Source organism: Ursus maritimus, unplaced genomic scaffold (assembly GCF_017311325.1).
Source record: "Ursus maritimus isolate PB19 unplaced genomic scaffold, ASM1731132v1 scaffold_31, whole genome shotgun sequence".
Classification (NCBI taxonomy): domain Eukaryota; kingdom Metazoa; phylum Chordata; class Mammalia; order Carnivora; family Ursidae; genus Ursus; species Ursus maritimus.
This window is the reverse complement of record NW_024425675.1, coordinates 17174326-17189607: the sequence shown is the minus strand read 5'-3', so window position 1 is coordinate 17189607 and position 15282 is coordinate 17174326. Positions and strand designations below refer to the sequence as shown.

Genomic DNA, 15282 nt, shown 5'->3' with positions numbered 1-15282 from the left:
AATTCTAGCTTTTATCTACATTAACCAAAATAACTGGATAGTTGTCATTTCTGTGTACTTTGCAAAGATATGGCCATGTCTACTAATATTGTTTTCAAGTTATTTTATCTTAAGTAAGAAAAATTGAAGAGCCACAAACTTATCAAGTCCTTAGCAGCGAAGATTTGGGAAATATAGATTAAATTGTTTTTGTGAACTTTGGGATGAATATACAGTAATTAATTAGGGCTGCATCTATATTTAAGTAGGATTTATTTATTTGCTTACATTTGTTTCTTTGGAATATTGAAAGGCTAACCCAGATTGTTGTAGTCTCTTAAAAAATAAAATCTGAGAATCGTACAGAATGAAGTGACTTCCTCTTTTCTTTAAAAGTCTGTTTTTAATTATTAGCTCCCATTTATATGCCACTACACGCAATTTGTGTAATGGGAAATCTTAACTCATTTTCCTTTCTTTCTTCCTTTCTTTCTTTAAAATTTTGAGATCTTGATAATTTTAATAGAAAAAATATTTCAGGGGAGCGTGATTATTTTAAAAAGTAAGGACATTCTCTAAATTTTATTTCAAGAATAGAGTCACTAAATGAATACCAGATATTAAAAGGGTTGCAAAAGTGAATATGCTATTGTCCTCGCTCTTGCAAAGTTGTTTATTTAATAGTCAAAGAGAAGCAATTGTACTTTTTTCCTATAATATAAATTGATTGTTGTCTCAACTCTGGTAGCATAACGCTGATAAAAGGGGCGTAATCAGTTGGTGATATAATCTTACTGAATTCACTTCTTGTGATTTGTTTCATGACACCTGCACGTGAGGATCAGTATTGTATTTTGGGAATAGGCTTTGGAAATTATAAGTAATCAGTAATTAGGTCTGACCTCTTCCCCAGGCTCTCCATAGATCCAGCTTGACCTGTAGAGCAGTTTCACTGCCACCAGCTCCTGCCTTTCTGCACATCAACACCATACGACCACAGGAAACAAACCACAGATATGCCAGAACATTCCTGGCTGTCTGTACATTTTGTTTCACAGATCCTACGCTGAAAACAATGAACAAACCTTGAGATTACAAATGATCTTACTAACAATTTAAGAGACTTTGAATTTTTGACTTCCTGCCTGCAGGAAGGAAATGACAGTTGGAAGTGTGGAGAACAGGTGTTACCCCGGACAGCATGATATCTTCTGCTTACTAAAATAAAAAACACTGCATCAACATTCCTACGTGGAAGTGAGTTCTAACCACAAGACTCAGTCTTTCCACCACGGACCCAGCTCCAGAAAACCAGATCTGTTTCCTACCAGGAAGTTGTTACACCCAGGATTAAAGAGCAGAGTAAGGGGCAGAGTTCTTTGTAGCAGTTTTGGATGAATCCAAGTAAAGATTTTGGGGGTGTGAAAATGTCTCCCTCCATGTCCTTCCAGTTACTGGCAGTGCAATTGCATGGCGGACTCGTCAGGGGACTTAGAAGGGGAAAGAATCAGGATTGGCATAAACTGGTCTCAGCTGAAGGGTAGGTGATTTCAAACCCTCTCTCATCTCCGTTTGTCTTTGTCTCCAAGTTAGGGGTCTAGCATTTCCTCCCAGTAGCTTAATGTTGCCATAATGACTTTTTTTTTTTTTTTTTTTTTGCCAAGCTAGCTTGTTGCTCTATCGCTGGTGAAGAGACCTACCTTGCCTCCCAATCTGTTATGGAAATTTTAGACAAATACTTACTTGAGAAGAGCTGAGGATTCTGAAATAATTGAAGGTTGTGCCTTGGTCCAGACACATACCAGCCAGTCCTCTGTAGCCTCCTTTGTTAATGGTTCAAGTCCATTATGGAATATGCATTTTTGAGGGCATATGGATTAGAAAAGGTTGGGAAAGATATTGCAACACTGGGACCTAAGTCTTTGTGAATGCTTGCAAAGAAGCATGGTCTTTTCCTAACATGCATCTTGAGATGGAGGAACTGCAGTCCCCAGGGGCTTTGTTTTCTCTCTTCCCTAGAGACTTTATGGCATCGTGGCTGTGGAGGAAGGAGACCCCAGGGCTGTAATTGGGACCACACAAGGAAATTGAAGCTCGTAGGCTGAATGGACAGATGGTATTGGGACAGGTAATGCATGATTTCTCCTTCTGAAAGATCCATGTGAGAGCCAGGATGCCCTCGGAATAAAAGATGAGTTAGCGTTATCAAAGCTTGGCATGTTCCCCTTACTGCCCACCACTTCTCTTACTCTTCATCTCCATCCATTCCTTCCACAAGATCTTTCCAGGGCCTGTTATGTGATAGGCACTGCGCTGAGGTATGATGATACAAAGATGAAAGCAAGTGTTCTCTGCCTTCAGAGATCTTCCAGCTTTGTAGAGGACCCAGTGTGCAAACAGTGTAGGGAGACAAGTGCTACGGTAAAAGTGTGAATGAATCCAGAAGGATTCAGAAGGTGTTTTGACTCAAAGGAAGAAATGCTTGCTTCTGTGGAGAAGGAGAGTAAGGAAGGATTTCAGAGGGGAGAAAGCTCTTAGAGTGGGGTGTGCAGGAGGAAGGCTATGCTTTTGCCACTCTCATGTGAGATCAGAAGAAGACAATAAAATTCTGCCCACACTGCCCCGCTGGCAAGCAGCTATTCAAGGATCTCCCCATCTTCTGCTTGCCTCGTAGCTATTTCATTGCTCTTTAGTGCTGCCATTTAAGGAATAAGTGGAAGTGGAATTTATGTTGCTTTTGCTGAGAAGTTAGGGAAAACAAACTGGTGGGGGAAAGATTTAAAAAATAGAGCATAAAATTTTTATTAAGCCAGAATTGCTTTGTCTAATTGATTGTTACTAATCTGAAAGTATTTCCTAATTTTTATGCTGGTGAAATATTATAGCTATGCAAATAATAAATCAAAAGTGAAAACCCCTCCACCCCACCTCACCCATTTCCCAGGGCCAGCACTGTTAAGTTTGATGAGTATATTTCTGGATTTTTAATTTATGCTTAAATCCACAACTACGATATTTTAAAACAAAAATGAGCTTGTGCTGTTCACATTGTTATACATAGCATCTGCAACTTACTTCTCTCTCCTTACCCTCTCCTAACTCACTACATCATGAACAGTCTTAGAACTAATTTTCAAAGAAAATGTCATTATATGACACAGAGAAGGTTGCTGTAGTAATATATGGATATTGCTTTGGGTCAATAGAAAAATCAGTTTGGCCAAAACTCACCTCCTTCAAGAAGCCCTCTCTGAGCAACTCTACTTTGATTTTTTAAATTCCTTTCTTCTGAATTATCCAGTAGGCTTACCTATTGTTTTTGTATAATATTTGGCCCCTGCTGATAAACATATTCCTTTCTTACACTAAAGCCCTTTTGGTTGCCAAGACCAAAGAGCCCGTTTTGTAAGAATACACATAAACTGGAACATTCAAGAACTGAGGGACTGGCATTTCTTGGTGTGCTTGCCTCTCCCTGTTGATCTCTTCCAGTCTTCTTGCTCTCTGTGTTGCCCTCTTTGCCAACTCTTCTGTTCCCTCGGCTTCCATTCGTTCACTCAGCAAATAAGCACATAAGCAACATGCCAGGGGATTCCAGCACACACAGTTTAGGTTGCTTTAATCCTGACTCCAAATCATGGCCTCCTTTAATTCCACTTACCAAATTCTCTCTGTGTTTCTTGGTTCTGAGCTGGAGCACATGGCCCAGTTTACGGAGGGACATTCTGTTCCTAACCAGAATGTAAGTCAGGAGGGCTGTGTCTCTAGCATGATCTGCTCATAGAAAGTGTTCATAAACAATGTTAACACAGGTGTTGTGGGTAGCGGGCAAGAATCACAACCTCCCTCCTGTTCAGAGAAAGCACAGCTAGTTATCAGAGCATTCCGTGCCGTAGAAAACTGCAGGTTGCATCACAGAAACATTGTCTTTGAAGGTAAAGGTGAAGAGAGATTAGGAACTGGAGGAAAATTATATGTGAGAAATATAAAGCGAGTACCATTTTTAAATTCCCATACATGGAAAAAAATTTAGTATTTAAAATGGAATTAAAGTCCTAGACAGAGTCCTTTTGCTTGGAGCCAGGCAGTTTTATTCAACAACTGTCTTCAAATGCCCAGGTCACAATTCCTACTAACACACAAAATTTGTAGACGAAATTATAACACAACGTAGCACTGATCCCTCTAGACAGAGGGCTAGAAGGTTAGAGTCTAATTTGTATCTAGTCTCTCTTAAATAGAAAGTTTTGTCAGGGATGATACAGAGAATCAGTGACAATTATATGATATTAGAAATAGTTGGTAACAGAAATGTGGCTCTCGTGGTTTTTCTACCCTGTCCGTTCATGTTCTTGGTACCCGTCTTCTAGGTCTCTTTGTTCATTTGAGAGGACTTCTGCTAAACATCTGCAGATTGGAAATTCAAGTTCAAATAAAATAGATAGCTTGAGGAACTGGCTGACTAATTGTGTTGCAGTGGGAGGGCAGGAGGCGGTAATCCTCAGAGCCACCACCAGAATCCTAGGTGCACCAGGGAACCAGGCAGCGCAGGGCCCCTTCTGCAAAGGGCCAGCCTGGGGAGAGAGGAACCCAGAGAAATACTGGCGTGCCTCAGGCTGCCAGCAGGCACAGGGGAAGCCATCTAAAGAAGCAAGCATGTGGAAGGGATCAGAATCAGTGCTCCCCTCATTGCTTTTTCTTCATCAGTCGCAGCCAAGTTTCTCCCTCCTCCCCAGGTGGCTCTGTGGCTCCCCCCTGACTTCTGCACCTCCAGTTTAACACGGCTCCTGTCCTCCCTCCACACCAGCATTCACTCCTCTTTCCAAATGATCAAGTAAGTGGCTCTTATGTCTGGAAAACTACTTTTTCGCTGCCACACACACACACACACACACACACACACACACACACTGCGTCACCCCACCCCACACCCAAATCCTTCACAGAATATTTACATTCTGACCCCAGCCAATTCTCGTAACATCACCTGTCCCTGCATCCTGCCATGCGACACCAGGTTCTCATAACCGCTCCAGCCTCCTGGCTGCTTTTTTTGTGTCTGGAATGTCACCAACACCCCAAAACCTGCCATCTGTCCTCATCCTTATCTTTCCCTCCCCTTCCCACAGCCCAAAGAGGAAGTTCTCTGTGTTACCATAGCACTTAGGTTGTACTTCTGACCTCAGTGATTTTTGTTGTTCACAGGTTTGTTTTCTCTATGGACTTTGAGGTTTTTAGGGCAGAAATCGTCTGTCTGTCCACTTTCACTCCCCAGCACCTAGCAAAGGCAAAGTGCTCATTGCAGGTGCTCACAAGTAGTTTCTGAAGGAAGGATATTCATGGAGATAGTTGTTGTCTTTTAAATATTTGATATGCTTTTGGTCTAGATATAGACAGCTCTTAATATGTCAATCCTGATAACAGGTTTCCAACATATGTTGGTTTCCTCACCAGCAAAATAAAAATGTTAATCTGGGTTACATAACAATTAACGTGTAAGAACAAATAGTCCAAGTACCAGGAAGAAATTTGGTTAGGAGGTTGGCAGTGTGAATCTAAACTCCCTTCTCAAGCCCTTTGAAGAAAAGCGAGGGGTGGTCTTCCATGATGAAGACCCAGGTTTTGGGTATGTCTTTTTGCCTGGATTTGCTTAGATATAAAAATTTGGGATTAGATTCCAGCTCTTCTTCTCCTTGAATTTTAAAATTATATGATTCCAATGGTTCTACTTGACAAATGTTAAATATTTCATAATGTTTTGTGTGTGCTCAAATTGGCAATCCAAGCTACAGTGAAAGACCTGCTTTTTACCAGTGGTGCAAAACATATTCAGAAATTCATTTGACTTTGAATAATGAACATGCAAACACATTAAGTCATCATTTCCACAACTGTTCTGTTTCTTTAAGAGACCTTGCTTGTTAAGTCAGAAGATCATTGAACCATATGAGGGTCAATAAAAGAATAAAAAGTCACTGGTTAGTGATTTCAGTACAAGGAACTTGATCCTAGTTCAGTATCGGTGTCCATATGCTGCTCACAACCAAAGGGGGAGTGTTTGATCTCAGCAGCTTGCCTTTTCTCAGGATGGCGTCTGGAAGACTCATCAAGCTCCTGGTTTTTGAGCTTCTTGAATTTGCAGCTTTCTCCACCCCCACGCTCGTGATGGTAGAACAGTTTGCCGCTGCCTATCAAAGAGTCGCAGGCAACCCCGAGAAAACGCATTATTGGCTGATTGTTTCCTGTTCCATCGCGTATGTGGCTTTAGCGACTCTACTGATTTGGGTTCCCATAAAGGTTCTCTTATACAAGATGCATAGCCTTAACGAAAAAATTAAAGGATGGTAAGTAAAAGGGTTCTATAGCAGGGAATCTCTGTGATGCTTTCAAAGATACTTTCTCAGGTACCATGGGTGAGGATGTTAGCATAACACAAATGTACACAATGTATGAGCATATGGTTAGTGAGAAGCAATTGGCACCATTTCTATAAATATGTTGATATTATGGTATCTTCCTTTTAAAAAAAAGGGGGGGGCATTTTTCCAGACTGATAGCAACACATGTATTCATAAGCTTGCAGTTAGCATGGGTCTATATCCTGAGTCCTAAATGTTGGACCTAATTCCTCTGTACACAGAACTGCATGACATTACCACAATTAATTTATAGAAATCATAATTGTAAGATTGTAACATAGAATTTTACTTTTGTGTGAAACAAAATAATGTCTGTTTTGAAATGTTTATATTGTGTTGCAGGTCTAAAGCATCATTTAACCCTTAACCAAATGAGATTTTTTTTAAATTTAACTTTTTTTTATTATGATCAGGTAGCCACTGTATCCAGCTGAGATCTTTAAGCAACTGGTTTCTTTACTTAGATTTAAAAAAATAATACTTAACTATGTTAGGAAATTCTTTTTCCCTGGTATGTGTGTGGGCGGGGGACTGCTTCAATAATGATATAGAAATATTTTAAATAAATTAAGATTTAATGTGGATTCAGCAGTAACTTGAGGACTGTATTACCTGTATCAATTGAATACAAATAATCTCTGATGCTAATATATTTACTAATATATTTTTCCTTTTAGATCTTCAGATCTGATTTTTACTCATTTGAGATTTCTTTGTTTCCTTTGCTTTAGTTAAACCTTCTTTCATACTGATCTTTTTTTAAGTTTTTTTTTTTTTTTTTTGTCAGCAAGCGAGAGCACAAGCAGAGGGAGCGGCAGGCAGAGGGAGAGTGAGAAGCAGGCTCCCCCACTGAGCAGGGAGCATGACCCGGGACCCTGGGATCATGACCTGAGCCTAAGGCAGACGCTTAACGAGCTGAGCCACCCAGGCACCCCAATACTGATTTTTATTTTGAAGTCAAACAATATCAACACATTTGAAAAGCAAGCAGCTGGGAATTTTAGCAAGGGCAGAAATGTAAAAACCACAGAGACGGCAGTCTAGTTGTATCGGAAGGGTGCAGAAGAGGAGAACTGAAGTGTGGAGTTCACAAGTGTTCTCTTCCAGATGTGGCTCCATGAACCTTGCCAGCGGAATTTCAGTTCCCTGAGGGCAAAGGTATTGAAGGGTTTCTGGAAATAAACCATTTGGTTGACACTGCATTTATCAGTGGGGTTTAGCGATTTTCCAAACCTTGACCCAAAGTCTCAGGATTATGACCCAAAGTCTCAGGATTACCTATGGAGCAGGTTTGGAGCTGAGCTGGGCCCTTCACTCCTCACATCACCTGGAATTACTCTGACTGTCCAGAACTCCTGGCTGGGCTGGGAGTTTTGGGGGAAGGATGGAGTATCCAAATGACTATAGAAACAATTGGTTTACTCCAGCCCAGAAAGATACTCCTTGATTTTTTTTTTTTCTTTTTACATTGACTCACATCCCTAGGTCTCTAGGCTCTGAATATCATCAGGCAGCAAACCTTCCATATCATTTATCATCATCTTCATTAAGTTATAACTGCTTCTTTTACTGATCACATATGTGCTGAGAGATTTACATGTGAATTTCATTTCCTTCTATACTACCTCGTAAAGTAGGTATTTTCCTGAGTTTATCATTATTATTCCCAAGAGGAAATTTATGATTAGAGAGGTTATGCAACTTCCCTGGTCATTTAACTAGTGAGTGAGAGGACCAGACTTTGGACCTCTGTCCATCTGACTCCATAATTGGTACTTCTAACCACTCTCCTAAACTGTGTCTTTGAATGACAAGGTCCCAATCTGCTGGGGTAAGTTGAGGGTAAGGAAGAGAATAGTCTTTCATTTTTACTCCCCAGTACACATTCTGATTTACAAATCTGGTCCATGTACTCCCCTTGTGCTAATGAGTCTTTGGCTGTCACAGTTACATCTTCCAGTGAATTCTTTGGTGAAATACTCTTCTGGTCTTTCATTTTCTTTGTAGGTGTGGCTGGCCACAGGTGTTCTAAATAGATATACAGTAGGTTATCTATAGTTTTAGTGCCGCTGTGAAACTATTTCCTCATGGCCTCATTTGTGAGCACTGTCATATTTCTTTCTCTTAACTGGCATAGAAGAGAAGAATTACCTAGCACTATTCTAGGAACTTTACACATTCTGTACTATTAAATCTAAGCTTTATGACAGCCCAGTGAGGTATGTGCTAGTGTTCTAATTTTATAGATAAAGAAATAGAAATTCTAACAAGTGATCAACTTTGTCAGGTAATAAAATTTGTAAGCGGTAGAGCTGGGATTCATAAGCCCAGATTGGTCTGAATCTGTGCCATTTCTTTTATCTTGTGTAACTTTTCCTTTATTTTTTTCTGTCTTTGAATGCCAAGTGTATTTCAAGATCAATGCAACTCTTTTGGTGTCTTTAAGATGTATTCCTCCAAAGATATATATTTGGATATTATATATGATTCTCAACATTGTGTAAATGGATATTTTAATATCTGTGGTAAGGTAGAGTGTTTATCTTAATTGCTAGATGAAGATGCTGCAAAAACAATTGGTATGATAGAAGGTAAGGATTGAAATAATGACTTTTGAAGAATGCTTAAATAGTTGTTTATACAAAATCTTATCAATCCTTAGCATTCACAGATAAATTGTTGATGAGCCTATTTGAGGACGTCCCTGTAGGTTCACGATGGCATTATTAGCCCCATGAAGCTGGTATTCAGGAGAGAATGAGTCATCCAGCTAGGAAAGAGTGAGGTACAGACCTGAGTTCAAATCTCAGCTTTGAAATTGTGAGGATTTGTGTGAGTTATTTAAGTTCTTTGAATCTTAATTTTCTCATGAGCATAACAGGGACAACCTAGCTTTATCATTTGAGTGCTGTTTTAAGAAACTGAATAGGATTATGCATATAAAGTTCCAAGCATAATGCCTGGCACATAGTTCAGATTCAATGAATATTATTGTTATTACCTCAGGCTGCATTTAGTATTTCCATTTAAAACATGATCTTGTTTTGGGGCACCTGGGTGGCTTAGTTGGGTAAATGTCCAACTCTTGATTTTGGCTCAGATCCTGATCTCAGGGTTGTGAGACGGAGCCCCATGTTCGACTCCCCTGCTTAACATTCTCTCTCTCTGCCCCTCTGCCCCTTCCCACCCCATACACACACACACTCTCTCTCTAATTAAAAAAAAAATAAACAAAATAAATAAATATGACATGATCTTGTTTAATCCTCAGAATGACTCTGAGAAGTGGGAGAAGGGATAAAAAAAGTGATGAGGAAAAAAATTATATGCTATAAGTGAGATTCTTTGAATTTGGAAAATCTTGCAGGTCTCTTTCATCCTTTGAGAAAAATGAAGGTCAAAATAGTGATATCATGAATATCTTATAAAGTATTTGGCAATTATACAGTGTTTCTGTGTTTTATTTTTTTCACTTGACCTGCACACTAGTGTTGTGAGGTTGACCAAGTGGATATAATTCCTATTTTGTAAAGGAGGAAACAATGCCAGACATCTTAAGACATGCACACTAAATCAACAGTAGAGTCTGAATTTTAATCCAGTGCTCTTTGCTTTACTCTTGTGGAACTCTTCCTCATTCTCTTTAGAATGATTGTTCCTTTTTAGGGATGCCTGTCATAATTCATAATAGACTAGGGAGATGGTTTGAGGAATGAGGAAAAGCTATTTATATACACACCAAATTGTTCATCCCAGTAAATAAGAAATTCTTTCCTGGGGTATCAGTGAATGGATGAAACAACTGAGCTGCAAAACTAGTCTGCAGATGGAGCATATCTCGATAAAGAGGGTATCTGGGGATAGGATAATAATGGAAGACTTGTGGGGATTCCCAGAATGCCATGGGACACAGGGCTGCATTTCAGGAATTCTCACAAGTCTTTCAGAGTACAATTACCTTAGAACATAACATGTCATGAATTCCGGGCAGTGCCATGTTTGAAACATGCCAACATTTTGGACTGCATTGTACCTTGCTTAAGTCTTTAACCTATTAGATATGATTTGCTGTTGATTTGTTTAAGATAGTGGTAGTAATAGTAGTAGTAGTTGTAGTCGTAGTAAAATAAGAGAAGTACTTATTGAAAGCGTTCGATAGTAGCAGTATGTACCAGGCATAGTGGTAAACATATTGCCTGTATTATTTTAGTTAATTCTCTTTTATGTGTAAGAACAATTGGGGCACAGAAGTTACAAGACCACACAGGCAGTGAGCTATGGAGCCACACTGACCACAGGTGGTCTGTCTCCAGAGCCTGGTCTCTCGAGCACCTTACTATTCCATAGTGGCACACCTAAGTCATGTGCGCAGTGATAATAATGCCTAAGCACTGCTGGACAGGCTGGATAAACTGAAGGAAGTAGAGCTTGCTCTTTTCAGACCTGGGAAGGTCATCCGTTAGTTACCATGAACTAAAACACTGGTGCTTAAGTTACTTCTTTCTTCCAGTGGGTCTGTCCATCTTCTATTCATTTGCAATAATTTTGTGATACTTGACTATAGGCTTTTTCTTCCTTGCCATATCCAGTAAATCCGGAATATATTTACTTTTGCTTTTCTCTCCCACCTTGTGCAATAAGTCACCAGATTCCATCAATTCTTCCTCTTTCATCTCTCTTGCATCACGTCTTTGTTCTCCATGACTGTTAACTTCACCCCAGTTAGGCACTAACTTCCAGAGTCATCATACACGGACATGGTTCCCCAAATTTTCCTATGTTCAAATCCAGTATCAGATCATTTGTCCTGGTTGTTTTGTTCAAGGAAGCAGGAAGAACATTTTATGAAATAATGCTGGGGCTCTGATAACCTTCACCAGCTGGTGTAATAATCTTCTTGAAAAATGTTTTCTGCACATCAGTCTTGCCCCTTAAAAATCTAATCTCCCCCTTGCTTGTACAATGGTATTGGCATTATACCACAGAATCCTAAAGCTAGAAGTCAACTTAGAGTTCTCCTACTACACTATTTCTCACAATACAGATAGACAATGGACCTCTGATTTTAAGGGGAATTCACTAGTTTTTGTCTAGTTCTGAAAATAGTCTTCCTTATTGCCATATATGAAAATAAAATCTGCCTCCATGAAAGTTCCTCCCCATCTTCTTCATAGACTTCATGTCCTCTGCCCTCTTTATATGCCAGTGAATTTGGCCATGGCTAGGAGCTGTACCCAATCCCTTCCCCCCCCCCCGATTTCTTAGATCACCCCCCTTTCTTTTTAAGTAGACTCCGTGTCTAGCATGATGCCCAGTGTGGTGCTTGGACTCACGACCCTGAGATCAAGACCTGAGCTGAGGTCAAGAGTTGAATGCTTAACTGACTGAGCCCGCCAGGTGCCCCCCAATTTCCTCTCTTTATTGCTTTACAAGCGTTCTCATTGGCTCATAATACAAACTGCCACTTATATGATGATGATTCCCAAAATTGTGTCTCCAGGGGTGACTTTTCTCTGAGTGACCTCAATGACCTCAGAGGAAAGTGTGTATTAAAGTTTTTCAAATATTGAAAGGAGCTGCATCACTCGGCCATCTCAAGCACACCCCATGTTAGTCTGCTAAGTCTTCTATGGTATTCTTGTTCTATGATTTCTGTACCTTTTACCCTTTGGATATTTCCTTCATATGATGGCTGACTAGCTAATGTTCAGATGATCTCACTGATACCCTGATGTCCTGTGGATACAGCTGTCAACTTCAGCTGTTGGTATGATGTATTGACACCAACTACAGCTGTGTCACTTTCATCGCTGAGGGTGACTTCTCAAAAAACTTGCTCTAATTGCACAGTTACTTCATCTTACATGTCTTTCCATCCTGGGAACAGAGTGTGGTTCACACATTTAACAACAGTGTAGACGAATGGGCAAATGGATGAATGCAGAACTTGGCTTGTAGTGTGAGCTCACTGGGGTTAGTGTCAAATAGGAAGGTTATTATTTTTCGTTGGGAAGTTAATGGCAGATTGTGGGGAGTCTTGGAAGACAAGGAAGGGAACTTGGACCTGAAGAGCTAAGTGATAGAGAATGTGTATGAGTTTCTGAGCATAGGGTGGTTTCCCACATTATTATCTGACCTGTTCCACTCACCGTGCTTTCTCTGAGAAATCTCAGGTCCAGAATTCTTGTTGCACAAATAGGAATTGTTAACTCACCATGGCTGAGCTCAGTCAGGCCTTTCTTCGTAGGCCTATGCCTGGGGAAATCCGTCTTTCTAATTTACTCCAGATGCCCACAGAGCCCTACTGGTAGTCCCTAACTCCTCCTTCCATCTGGAACCTCTACCATGTCCACACGTCCTTCTCCCCAGCTGTTCTGTACTCTGGTTACAGCCTTGCGCTGGTCTTAGCACGAGTACACCTTCAAAGATGTGTCTGTGGGATTTCCAACATTAATTTCGTTGTATGAATTTCCTAGGATTGCTGTTACAAAGTACCACAAACTTGGGAGCTTAAACAATAGAAATGTACTGTCCCATAATTCTGGAGGCTAGAAATCTGAGGTCAAGTTGTTCGTTGGTTCCTTGTGAGGGCTGTGCGGAAGAATCTGTGCCAGGACTGTCTCCCAGCATCTGGTGGTTTGCTGGTACTCTAGCGTTTCTTAGCGTATTGACGCATCGCCCTGATCTCTGCCTTCATCATCACACGGTGTTCTTGCTGTGTCTCCTCACGTAGTCTTCCCTCTGTGCATGTGTCTCCAAATTTTCTCTTTTTATAAGGACACCAGTCATGTTGGATTAGGGCCCACCCTGATGACCTCATTTTAACTTATTACCTCTGGAAAGACATTATTTCCAATAGAGTCACATTCTGAGGTACTGGGGGTTGGGACTTCAACATGTCTCTTTTGGGGGAACATAATTCAACCCATGACAGTCTGCCCTCTGGCCCTCCCCAAAATTCATGTTCCTCTGACATGCAAACTAGATTCACTGAAACCTAGCAGGGCAAATTTCACTTAATTTTAAGGCTTGAGAATAATCCTCTGTGGCTGGACACTGTGTCCTCTGGCCCCATCAGGCTGGGGGCTCCATCCTTTTCCTGGCTTCTGGGTTTGAGGTGGAAACCTCCGGGCCCGTGGTGGCAGTGGCAGCCTCCTGGGCCTCTAAAGCACTGTCAGAGTCATTCTTCCCTTTTCTTGAAGGATGAGACATGTTCACAGTCAAAGAGCTCCAGTAGTCCACTTCCTGCCTCTTGAATTCCAAAAGGCTAACAGCTTTCCTTCCTTTTGTCCCATCTCTGTCCCCCTTTAGTCCAAACTGGCAGTGGAGGTATTTCTGATTCACAGGTCACACCCTTAGTATCCTCTCTAGAACATGCTCTATCTTTTTTTTTAAAGATCGTATTTATTTATTTGAGAAAGAGAGCACAAGTGTGAGGGGGTGAGGGACAGAGGGAGAAGAAGAAGCAGACTCCTTGCTGAGCAGGGAGCCCGACCTGGGGCTCAATCTCAGGACCCTGGGATCATGACCTGAGCCGAAGGCAGACGCTTAACTGACTGAGCCACCCAGGTACCCCTTTAATTTTTTCCAATATGGATAGACAGAAATTTCCAAATCTTCAAGTTCCAGTTCCTTTTTGCTTAACACTCCCTTCTTTGAATTCTCTCTCTCCTCTTAAATTTTGCTCTAAGCAGCAAGGAGAAACCAGGCAGTGCCTTCAGTGCTTTGCTTAGAAATCTCAGCTAAGAATCCAAGTTCATCAACTGTGAAGTTCTACTCTCTATCCAGCAGAACACAGTTCTACCAAGTTTTCTGCCACTCTATAGAAAGGATTGCCTTTCCTCCAGTTTCCAATAACACGGTCCTGAGTGCTGCCTGAGACTTCACCAGAAACACCTATAACATTCGTATTTGTAGCATTTATGTTCTTGACAATGTGCATACTGTCTAAGGTTGATAGAGGCTCTCTCTGCAGCTCTCCTCTTTTCTTTCTGAGCTTCCACCAGAATCTCCCGTAAGACCCATATTTTCCTAACAGTCTGTTCTAGGCAGTCTAGCCTTTTCCTATCACGAATCTTCAGACTCTTCCAGATAACCCATTATCCCATTCCAAAGCCATTTCCACATTTTTAGGTATTTATTACAGCAGTACCCCACTTCCTTATAGCAAAATCTGCATTAGTTTTGTAGGGTGACCATAACAGAGAACTTCTAACTGGGTGGCATAAACAACAGACGTGTATTGTCTGCCAGTTCTGGAGGCTAGAAGTCTTGAGATCAAGGTGTTGGTTGGTTCCTTCTGATCACGGGGGGGTTCTCTGGGACTCCGGCATACCTCGTCTTGGAGATGCATCACCCTGCTTGATCTCTGCCTTCATCATCATGTGATGTCTTCCTGTGTTTCTTCACGTAGTCTTCTGTCTGTACATTCTCCAAATTTTCCCTCTTTATAAGGACACCAGTCACGTTGGATCAGGGCCCACCTTAACGATCTCGTTTTAACTTATTACGTATGGAAAGACCCTATTGCCAAATAAGGTTACATTGTAAGATGCCAAGAGTTTGAACTTCAACATATCTTTTAGGGGGAACAGAATTTAACCCACAACAGTTATTAATAAATTATAAACATATGTTAGCAGTAAGTCAAGATTTTCAAATACTAATTATTATTTCAGGTTACATAAAACACAGAACTTGGATTAGGAACAGGTTACATCTTTATTTTCACTAGCCTCTAATTGAAAGCTATCATTTCTTTCCATTTTTATTTTATTTATTTATTTTTTAAAGATTTTATTTATTTGACAGAGAGAGCCAGTGAGAGAGGGAACAGAAGCAGGGGGAGTGGGAGAGGGAGAAGCAGGCTCCCAGTGGAGGAGCC

General features: G+C 40.7%; 1 protein-coding gene across 4 annotated transcripts in view; it reads left to right on the top strand.

Annotated features, from left to right (window-relative positions):
- The first annotated feature begins 533 nt into the window (after positions 1-533).
- TMEM236 (transmembrane protein 236) overlaps positions 534-15282 on the top strand; it is a 36812-nt gene continuing 22063 nt past the window's right edge. Inside the window, exons 1-4 of one of the 4 annotated variants that reach the window (XM_008692047.1) lie at positions 534-1341; positions 1431-1519; positions 1999-2107; positions 4716-4813. In XM_008692047.1, the coding sequence (XP_008690269.1) occupies positions 2093-2107; positions 4716-4813 (113 nt within the window). In that variant the 5' untranslated portion in view covers positions 534-1341; positions 1431-1519; positions 1999-2092. The other 3 variants (XR_005838921.1, XM_008692046.1, XM_008692049.1) reach the window with 3 other exon arrangements.